The 11,438-nt window shown below is 46.0% G+C and overlaps 1 protein-coding gene across 1 annotated transcript in view; it reads right to left on the bottom strand.

The window, feature by feature from the left end:
* Positions 1-983: 983 nt before the first annotated feature.
* The window catches only part of 5-HT1B (5-hydroxytryptamine (serotonin) receptor 1B), a 207,312-nt gene continuing 196,857 nt past the window's right edge, over positions 984-11,438 (bottom strand). The window contains exons 3-5 of the mRNA XM_080270790.1: positions 3,538-3,647; positions 2,252-2,489; positions 984-1,574 (exon numbers count right to left, since the gene is read on the bottom strand). Coding sequence (XP_080126916.1) covers positions 984-1,574; positions 2,252-2,489; positions 3,538-3,647 — 939 coding nt within the window. The remainder of the gene's footprint in view (positions 1,575-2,251; positions 2,490-3,537; positions 3,648-11,438) is intronic.

Raw genomic sequence — 11,438 nt, 5'->3', positions numbered from 1 at the left:
AGAGGATGGGATGGGATAGGATAGGGCAGAGCAGGGCAGGGCAGAGGATAATGAGATAAGGTGCGATGGGTCATTAAAACATTGTGATTGTCGAGGCAACATTGCGTGGTGGTGTGGCTGGCTCGCTCCGGTTTGTGACTTTAACATACATTACGGTAGGACTTATAGGTTACCTTGCGTGTTGTCTTAACGTAGATAATTATACGGTTGATAAAATTATAGTACAATATTTGGTCGTTATATTGAATATCACTTAAAGAGTAACAGCACCATGGATGAAGATACAATACTGTGGTAGTACCGTGTGAGCGTGTGTGCTAATGTACAGTCGGGGACGAAAGTTGGCCTTCTGTTCTGCTGTGTTTACTTCACATTTAGGGCATGTCCGTCACTTCCCTCCCTGACGGATCATATCTAAGGGAATCATCTATGGGGAGAGAAAGCTTAGGAATAATGGCCACCAGACGAAAGTGAGAAGTAGAAGAGGTGAAATACTAGGCGAACTTTTTTCCTTGACTGTACTGTAGGCAATAAAAGTCGTGTCACCTCTCCTGCTTCTCTACTTCCATGGCCTTTAGAAATCAGTCAGGTGAATCCATGGCGCCTGACACTGGTTACCATTCTGCCACAGAGCATTGTCAGTGTTCATTGGTAAGGAGTGAAGAGACTTTTTTTTCGAAGTCCATGGAGAGAAAAGCAGTAGAGCTGAATCAGTGTCGGTGTTCACTGCATTGGATTCAAGTGACTCAGTTTTCAAAGTGCACAGAGAGAAAAGTAATAGCGGCGACAGGATTATTGTTTGTGATAGTACACGGTGATTTGGTAGCATTGTTGTTGGTGCCGGGGGGCGGGGCAGCTTAGAGGGCTGACTCGCTGATGGGCGGCAGGCTGGCCAAATGGGTAGCCGCTGCCAGGCCCAGGGTGGTGGTGGGACAGGGGGCCCGCCCCCTGCCTCCCCGCCTCCCCCCCGGCACCCCGCTCTGCTAGGACCTTGTTAGCCGTGCTGATAACCGTGAAGACTGGCGGTTAACACGTCGTCGTCCACATAGTATCCTCTTGAAGGCATTGCGGAACTCCGGACTGAAGACCGTGTAGATGATGGGGTTGAGGGTGGAGTTAAAGTAGCCAAGCCAGAGGAAGGTGGCGATCAAGTATTGGTTGAAGTTGCATGAGTCTGTGCAGAGTGGCATGAGCACAGCCAGGATGAAGAATGGCAGCCAGCACATCACGAAGGCTCCTGTAATGATGGCTAGAGTCTTGGCTGCCTTGCGCTCCTTCCGAGTCTCTGCTTCTCTCCTGTTACGCAGTTGCCGTGGTATTACCTGTGCCATGACTGAGGCTGCGGCCAACACTCCTGCTGCGGGGTCGTCTCTTGCAGCATCAACCGGGTGTCCGTTGAGAGTACTTCCATTCGAGGTCTTCTCAGGTGATGGCTGCGAGGACATTCTGGTGAAGGTGGTGGTCTCGCTGATGGTAACAGGGCCACGGCACAGCGCAGACGCTGACTGTGCTGCGGTGCCTGGCTTCCTCCTGATGCGTTTTCTGGCTGCTTGGTAGACTCGCCAGTACAGCACCTGAGGGTAGAGGTGAATCGTCATCGTCATCATCATCATCATCATCATCATCATCATCTCAGCTCGTTTTCTCACCCAGAGGTAGGATGAAATTAAGTCCAGAAAAAAGAAGAACGAAAACACGATAGAGGGAAAACTAATCAGCACTCCCTATTATTCTGCCATTGGTATATTTATAATAATGAAGGTATTAGTGACAAAGTTGAACATAAAAAAATCTGGAATAAGAAAACAATAGAAATAAAAGAAGCACAACCAGAACTGCAGCCTGAACCAGACATAATATAAAGTAAGCGAAAAGAACTGAAAAAATCCATTTCTGAAACTACTACAGATGTTGGTGTGGACCCTGGCTCATCTGAAACGTGAACCTGGTGGATTACAGGCTGAAGCTGCCCTATTACTACAATCCACCGTCCTCCTTTCAGGGGATTTAGGGGGGGGGGAGTTGAGGAACGTCTGTATAACCGAACAGTGAAGCCTCTCTGTTACATTGGTGCCATCACAAGAAGCTGTCCCCCTCCAGAACATTTTATTTATTTACTTATTAAGTCAGTGAGGCACAATGGTTTGGAAGAGATCTTTTTTTTTTAAAGTCATTTAATTATGTTGCCTTGGATGCTGTTCTCTCACTAACCAAACCCAGTTCTCTACCAGCATCAGCTGTTGTACTGTACCAGAATGACGGCCAGGGGAAGGTAGAACGAGGTGATTGTGGCGAAGATCTGGTAACTGACGGCCTGTGATATGATGCACATCTTGTTGCGCAGACGGTCGTGCCATTCCGGGTCCTTCCACCCCATCATAGGTGCTGCGGACACCAGGAACGAGACGAGCCAGATTATGATGATCATGCCGCCAATCCTGCGTGGTGACCGGTGGTGGATGTAGTCAACATTAGTCACTGCCCAAAACCTGTAGGGGAATAGGACATTCTTAGTTACTATATGCCCACCCTCCCACTATACCGCGTTTGTTCTAACCTGGCCACAACTACACAGCCAGACCTTCACAAATAGGGGACCAAAGTGGGACCGAGCTCTAATCTGGGGGGAGGGCGTTGCAACACAATGTGCACACATTAAATAATCCAAAATTTCAAACAGAGGGGCCAAGGGCCTGTTTGTAGTGGGCGAGCCCCGTTCCCAGTTTCCCGCGTGAGTAGGCCACTACCTGACAAAGATCCATAATCTCATTCACCTCGGTTGATGGCATTCACAAGTTGGTATTCAATTGTGAGTGGGATCCAATTCCCTCGGATGAAACCAGACTGACTATACCTTACTGTTCCCCACACAAAGTCACAAGAAGCGTCGTCCAGGGATATACAGTTACTCAAGGTCAGCCATTTAGAAAGCAGGGGTTGCCTTGACTGAATATAATTGCTGGGCGAAAATCAGAAAAAAAAAAAAATTCAGTGGGTACATTTTTTTTTTTTTTTTTTTTTTTTTTTAATGCGAGGAAGAAGGAACCAAAGGCCATGAGCCCGCAGTAACAGTTCCTTCCAAGAGAAAAACAAAATACAATAGAGAGCCAAATTCAAGATCCGATCATTTTGAGATGCCTGGACACACTGCGTTTGAAAGACTGGAGATCATAGGCAGGAGGAAATACAGACAGAGGGAGACAGTTCCAGAGCTGACCTGTTGCATGAATGAAAGACTGGGAGTAACGGTTAACTCTTGCATTAGAGAGTTGGACAGAAAAGGGATGAGAGTTTGCTGTCTAAAGGGGTAAAATCGAGATGGTTCCAACCCTTCAGAGAACAGTAGTTTCCCCTGGGCTGAGGGCAGAGGCACCAGCCCTTGAAGGGTACACCCTCATGCGTGAGATACATTTTGTATCCATTTCAAGGACAGAAGCCATTGCTGACAGATGACCCCTCCAAGTTCATGACCCCTTTGTTAACTTTGACCTGAGTTATTGAGTGAATAAGTGAATGACTGAGTGACTCAATGCCAACCTGTCCAGAGCAATGGCCACCAAGTGTAGGATGGATGCGGTACAGCAGAGGACGTCTGAGGCAGTCCACATGTCACACAGCTCAGGCCCAAGCGTCCACTCCTTGCTGACCTGCAGGTGTGGGAGGCAACGTGTTAGGACCCATCACCACCACCATAATCACCATCACCATCGTCATTATCATCATCACATCATCATTATATGCTAAAGTATATAAACACTACGACCGTCACCATCATCATCATCATTTAAAGGCGGACACACATCATCATCCTTATCATAACATAAGCAAGAACACTTAGAGATAATTGAAGTCAAACACATCCCCTTTAGCTACAGATAACAACACTAATGATGTGCATATACCCAAACAACTCCTACACAGGTAATTGAAGGCAAACAAGACACGCAACTCCACTAACTATCCTCCGTTGTTAGACCCAGGGCATCAAAGAATCTAACCTTAACTACTTAGCATATCTCTTTTACCTTTTTTTATCTTTTATTTTTACTTATTCAATAGACATCTTTTTAAAATGTTCTCTTGCTCTCGTCCTTTTTACTGCGTGGTGCCCTGTCTTACGCTCTTTCTCGTGTGCTGGGGACGGCTTACCGTAATTAATACCTAACTTAAATAATTTCTTTTTCTGCTCCCTGTGCTATATCCCCGCCCACATCAGCAGACTGAGCCGTTCCCGCAACACAGTATTAGGCGCATCTAGTGGAGTGCTTTCTTCGAGTTGCCATGTATTTCTTGCGCGCGCGTGCACACACACACACACACACACACACACACACACACACACACACACACACACACACACACACACACACACACACACACACACACACACACACTCTCTCTCTCTCTCTCTCTCTCTCTCTCTCTCTCTCCAGGTAAAGGGTATCCTGAATTATTTTTTGAATTCAATAGTCGCTCCACATTTTTCCTTCTCTGCTGATTTTCATGTCTGTTTTAATTGACGCTTTTGTCTCCTGTCTATTTTTCTCCCTGCTTTTTGTTTCTCTTTTTTTGTAATCTATAATAATTAAACAGCATTCCGACACACACACACACACACACACACACACACACACACACACACACACACACACACACACACACACACACACACACACACACACACACACACACACACACACACACACACTTTCTCGTATGAATTCACAATGGGCGGGTGGCATGTGGATTGATTGGCGAGCGGAGAGGCAGGCTGGGAGGAAGGCAGTGAGGTAAGCAGGAAGATAGATGGGTAGGCAGGAAGGTAGGTAGGCAGGTAGGTAGGTAGGTAGGCAGACTGACATAAAGACAGACAGTTAGATAGAAAAGTAGGAAGGTAGGCAGGAAGATAGGTAGGTAGGTAGGTAGGCAGGAAGATAGGTAGGTAGGTAGGTAGGTAGGTAGGTAGGTAGGTAGGTAAGCAGACTGACATGAAGATAGACAGTTAGACAGAAAAGTAGGTTGGCAGATAGGCAGACAGACAGACAGAGAGGACGACAAACAGGCAGACAGACCAACAAACAGACAATGAGACAGACAGACAAAGACACAGACAGACAGGCAGAGAGAAAGGAGGGCAGACAGGCAGGCAGGGAAGGACACAGACAAGCGGGCAGACAGACAGAAAGACCGACAAAATTGGCATGGAGGCGGACAATGAGATGACAGATAAAGAGAGACAGGTAGGAAGGACGCAGGTAAGCAGACAGACAGGAAGGCAAGGACACTGGGGGGCAGGCAGGGAGGAAGGGAGCGAGGGAGGGAGGGAGGCAGGCAGGCAGGAAGGCAGGTAGCAGGTGGTCAAGGCAGGTGTGAGGCGTGGCGGCATAGTCCTCAATCATTACCACGGCTGGACTGCCATGGAAGGGATTTGCTCTCACGCAGGAGGGGATTAACAGGGACAGGCTCAGTCATAAATCCCCCTGGCTCCTATGACTCACTATCAGGTGAATAAAACCGTCAGCCGAAATAGAATAACTAGACTTATCCCCACCATGAGAGTGTGAATGGTGACAGTAATAATCCTTCTTGGTTCCTACAGCTGAATAAAATCGTCTGGTATGATTTATTTATTTATTTAGTTGAGAGTTATTGCTAGTATCAGTAATTCTCAGGGTCGGAACAACTTATTTTATTGCCGCTGATGCCTGACGATTTTATGCCAGACGATTTTATTCAGCTGAGAGTGAGTCATAGGAGCCTGGGAGTGTTGATGCGGTCACTAAGGAGCCCTCAAATGGTCAGGGCAACTCTGGTATTGTCTCCCAGCTATTGGCAGACGATTTCATGCAGCTGAGAGCGAGTCACAAGATCCTGCCATGAAAATAACACCATCGCGTTAGTTATTCCTCTTATCATGCCGTTTATATACTCCTTTTACTCCAAGTTGGCCCAGAATTGCCATCTCTCCGTCTTCAATGCTGAGTTGTAACGGGAAATTAACCTTAGAATACGGTGCCAGTCACGAAGAAGTGCTGTGTGAAGGATGTGGAGCTGTACTGTTGTCTTTTTCCACCTCTGAGCTACGTGAAATGAGCTGCAAAAGGACGACAAAACTCTGGGTCAAGGACAACCGGTATAGGTCGTGTCGTGTCATGCAGGGCTGGGTCGACACGTTATATAAGATTCTGGCCAGGCTTCCCACGTCAAGTCATTGTAATAAAAAAAATATATATATGGTTTTAGGTGGGTCATATAAATGCTTCACTGCCTGGTTGTATAGGTATTTAGTTTATAGCGTGTTGGGGTTATAGAGTTAGTTGCTGTCTGTCTGTCTGTCTGTCTCTCTCTCTCTCTCTCTCTCTCTCGTGAAAGACAGGGATACAGCTAGTCATATATCATAATAACTATTTTAACTATACTCTTTTCGCCTTAACTTGGCCCAGATTTTCGTCTCGTTGTTTGTTTCGTGTTGTTCAGCGACAGAAGACAGTACTGCGGCTCTGGGTCCTTTCCATAGCACTTCTTCGTGACTAGCATCATATTTTAGTGTCAGTTACAGCTCTGTATTCAAGACGGAGAGATAGCAATTTTAGGCCAAGTCAGAGTGGGCAGAGTATGGTGAAATCGCCTCGTATAGCAGATAGATAGATAGATAGATAGGTAGATAGATAGATAGATAAACTGATAGGTAAGTAAATAGATAAATGAACAGACAAGCTGGCGAGAACAAGGTCAACTTTAATTATAGGCATCGGACAGACAGATAGATAGATAGATAGACAGGTAGATAGATAGACAAACTGATAGATAAGTAGATAGATAAATAGACATGTTAGGAAGGAGAAGGTCAACTTTATTTATAGGCATCTTGAATTAGCCGTAAAAATTGATGAGGTCGAGGGAAGGGACCGTAAGAACAGGCATCTTTTTCACGGCCTTCTAGGTGCTCCCAGACTGATAGATAGACGGGTAGATAAATGGAAGGTAGATGGATGGATGCATGGGTAGATAGAGCAATAGACGATGATAGATAAATAGATAGATAGATAGAATGATAGATGTAAATATGTAGAGATAGACGACGACATATAGATAAATAGATAGATAGATAGATAGGTAGATGAATTCAGATAAATAGATATGCAGTATAGATAGATAAATATAGAGACACATAGATAGATGAATGCACATATTTTTTTTAGAGTGGCAAGGACAACTTTATAAAGGGCGTCCACCATCCACTCACTTGATGTAGTCCTACCTTCAGGTGCTTGTACACTGAGCTACGACCCAAGTAATTTCTTGTGGTCCAGAAAACCATTTACTACGCTGGGGAGTAACCATAACACAGAATAGTCGAGTCGCCTGGTGGTCTAGTGGGCTAAGGATATTCCAAGCAAGCAACCAGTCATTCCCGTCTTTAATATCTGGGTTAATCAGCCTAGCCCCGGACCCCTACGCTCCTGATGAGGCAGTAAAGGAGTGGATGATAGATAGACAGATAGATAGATGGACCTTGTGTTAAGCCAGAAGGTTGATTAGATCGATAGAACAGCGTCCTAAGAAGCCATCCTATCACACCAAATGGTTTGTTATCTTGGAAGTTTGGAAAGTAGCTCGATGTCATTCTGGCTGAGTTACCCCTCTCGATGACCCCTGTTTTCTCTCTCTCTCTCTCTCTCTCTCTCTCTCTCTCTCTCTCTCTCATTTTCTTTTACTCTCTTATTTCGTCGTCTAGTTTTCTGTGACTTATGTTTCTTTCTTCCGTTTTCTATAATTTTCCTCCCTTTTTCCTCCATCATTTCTTCCTCCTCCCTTTCTTGTCCTCGTCTTTTTTCCTTACCTCCTTCTTTTCTTCTTCCTCTCCTTCCAGCCTTCCTTCCTTCATTCCTTCCTTCCTTCATGCTGTTTGCGCACTCCCACCTCCCTTCATATTCTCAGTCTTATCTTCGATCTTTCCCTCTTTCTTTCTTTCTTCCCTCTACCCCTTCTTCCTTCTCTCCCTTCCCTCCTGCTTCCTTCACCTCATCCTCAGCCGTTCCTTTCTTCCTTCCATCTCCTTCCATATTCCTTTCTTCTTACAGTTGGGCTTCATGTCCTTTACTCTTGTTCTGTTCCTCTTTTCATTCCTTCCTCTTTCCTTCTTATCTTCCTCACATCTTTATACCTTCCCCCTTGCCTCGATCCTTCCCTTCTCCTCCTCCTCCTCCTCCTCTGTGATATAGGCCAAGGATGTGTTGTTGGGTCGAAGGAAGGAAGGAAGGAAGGAAGGAAGGCCGGTAGGAGGTAGTTTTTTTTCCCCAGTCTCCTGTCTCGCTCTTCCTCTTGTTGTTGCTGTTGTTGGTGTTTTTGGTGGTGGTGGTGGTGGTGGTGTTAGTGGTGATAGAGGTGGTGGTGGTGGTGGTGATGGTGGTGGTAGTAGTGGTGATAGAGGAGGAGGAGGTGGTGGTGGTGGTGATGGTGGTGGTAGTAGTGGTGATAGAGGAGGAGGAGGTGGTGGTGGTGGTGGTGGTGGTGGTGGTGGTGATGGTGGTGGTGGTGGTGGTGGTGGTGGTGGTGGTGGTGGTGGTGGTGGTGGTGGTGATGATGGTGGTGGTGGTGGTGATTTTTTTTTGTTATTGTTGTTATTGACGGTGGTGGTAGGGTGATGCTTTTCTTGTTGCTGTTGTTTTGTTGTTGTTGACCTGGATTACAGAAGCCTATAGCCTCGATCCTCCTTCCCACGCCTCGAAAATTATAATACGAGGCTAACTTTTATTTTCTCTACTACTCTTGCACTGATTTGGCCAAAAATTGCCATCTCTCCATCTTGAATGCTGAGTTGTAACAGTCGATTAACAGTTGAATATGATGCTAGTCACGAAGAAGTGCCATGGAAAGGATGTAGAGCCATAACATTGTCTCTATAACTCTCAGGTACATGAAATAATGCACAAAAGGACGAAAATCTGGGCCAAGTTTAGGTGAAAAAGGTACCTGTATAGTAATGTTCGCTTGGAAAATGGCGTGTGGATACCGTAGATTTTATTTTATTTTTATTTTTTTGTTTATGGTCCGCTGGTTAGGAAGTTGTCAGGAGACGGAGATCGAAGATGAGGCGAAGAGATGGGAGGGTCGTGTCCTCGAACGTTGGGGATTTCCTAACACCTCTTACTTAGCGATTTATTGTCCGCATTTCACATCACTACTCACCTGTGTGTGGTTGATGCAGACTAAAGGTGCAGTGGAATTAAAACTATATAAATCGCAAGAGTATTTTAAGGTGAAATATGCCAAATAACTCGCTAAGGATAACGTGATACGGAGCGTCCTGCGTCGCCTGGAATACGGACCAAGCATCTGGAGTATATCAGCGGGGGAGTGAGAAGAGAGGTCGTTACTGAGTAGGAACAGAGAGCCTGAAGGTCTTTTTTGGTTGAGGTGCTGCAATAGACAGACAGACAGACAGACAGGCAGGCAGATAGACAGACAGACAGACAGACAAATAGATAGATTGATAGATAGCCAGACAGACTGTGGCCCTGTTTCTCCCCCATTCTCTCTCTCTCTCTCTCTCTCTCTCATTATCCTGATTCCCTCTTCTCAGTTCGCCCTCTTCCATTTTGCTTAACTGTTTCAGCTTTTTCTCATCTCCATAAAGTCTCTCTCTCATTCCCACCCTCTCCCTTTCTGTCTCTCTCTGTCTGCCTCATATCTGTCTGTCTATCTGTTTATCTATCGGTCTGTCTGTCTATCAGTCCATCTATCTGTCTATCTTTATACATGTATGTATGTATTTCCCATTCTCTTCTCCTTATTTACCGGTCCTTCTTTTTCTCTCTCTCTCCATCTCAGTCTCTCCCTCCTCATCTTCCCTGCTTACCAGATACCTCTCTCCCTCCTTCCTCCTAATTTACTGTGATTTTCCTCCACTCCCTCTTCTCTGATTTTCCTGTTTTTCCCTCCTCCTGGTCGTCGCCCTCCTCCTTCCATTCCTCTACCCTGACCTTCTTCCTCTTCCTCCTCTTTCCATTCCTCTTCCCTGACCTTCTTCCTCTTCCTCCTCCTTCCATTCCTCTTCCCTGACCTTCTTCCTCTTCCTCCTCTTTCCATTCCTCTTCCCTGACCTTCTTCCTCTTCCTCCTCCTTACATTCCTCTTCCCTGACCTTCTTCCTCTTCCTCCTCCTTACATTCCTCTTCCCTGACCTTCTTCCTCTTCCTCCTCCTTACATTCCTCTTCCCTGACCTTCTTCCTCTTCCTCCTCCTTACATTCCTCTTCCCTGACCTTCTTTCTCTTCCTCCTCCTCCTCCTCCTCCTCTCATTCCATCATAGCTAATAGTCACTCTTCCCTCCTTCTCTCCGTTTCTGCGATTAGTCTTCCTGTCTTTCTCCCCTCTTTCTTTTAAGGTCTTCATCTGTCTGTGTCTTCTATCCCTCTTCCCTCTTCGTCTTTGCATCCTTCCTTCTTTCCCTCTTCCCTTCACCTTTGTCTTCCTATTTCTTCTACGTGGACATATATTCTTTTAATCATTTTCCTTCCTCTCGCCTTTCTTTCTTTATCTTCAGTTGTCAGGTTTTTTCTTCCCTCTTTTTTCGTCCTCTTTTTGGCTTTCTTCCCCTCCTCGCCCTCCTTCCTGCTCTTTTTCCTTCCCTCCTTCCTTCCTCCTCTTCTCCCTCCCATTTCTTCCCTCCTCTTTCTGTAATTTCACTTCCTTCTTTCCTACGTCTTCGTCATCATCTTCTCTCCTTTTTCTCTCTTGTCTTGTCCTTTCTCTCCCATTTTCTTAAGTTTTCATTATTTTTTAGTACTTCTTGCTTTCCCTTCTCTTTCTTCATCTCTTTTCTCTCCATTTTCTTTTCCTTTCTCTCCCTCCCATTTTATTCCTCCTCCTCCTCCTCTCTCCTTCCTTTTCATTGCTTTTATCTTGCTGTTCCTCTTTCCCTCTCACCTTTACCGCCCTGCCCCTCCCCTCCCATCATCCTCAACATCTTCAAGACAATTATTTAATATTAATACTCGTTACCTCAAGACGATGTTGTTGTTCTCAGGGGGAGGTTTGGGTCTTGGTGGGATGAGGACTCCGCTCCCTTCCCCCTTCCCCTCTTGCTCCCCCTCCTCTCTCTTGAATTCCCCTTCCCCTGTCTTGAATTCCCTTTCCCCTTCTGCTTCCCTTCCCCTCTCTTGAATTCCCCTTCCCCTCGCTTGAATTCCCCTTCCCCTCTCTTGAATTCCCCTTCCTCTCCCCTCTCCTGAATCATTCTTCCCTCTCCCTAACCCCTCTTAAATTCCCCCATCTTCCCCCTCTTCCTCAAAATTTCTTTCCCCCCCTCCCTTTCATTCATCTCCTTCCCCTCATGCCTAATCCCCCTCCTTATTTCCTCCCCTCCTATCCTTAGCAACTACTCCTCCCCCATTCTCCCTTCTCTTGTCCCATTTTCCTCATTATCTTCTCCCC

This window comes from Coenobita brevimanus, chromosome 43 (assembly GCF_032717465.1).
Source record: "Coenobita brevimanus isolate Jiangsu-jjx chromosome 43, ASM3271746v2, whole genome shotgun sequence".
Lineage (NCBI taxonomy): Eukaryota > Metazoa > Arthropoda > Malacostraca > Decapoda > Coenobitidae > Coenobita > Coenobita brevimanus.
Note: the sequence above shows the minus strand (reverse complement) of the source record. Positions and strands in the feature narration are given on the sequence as shown.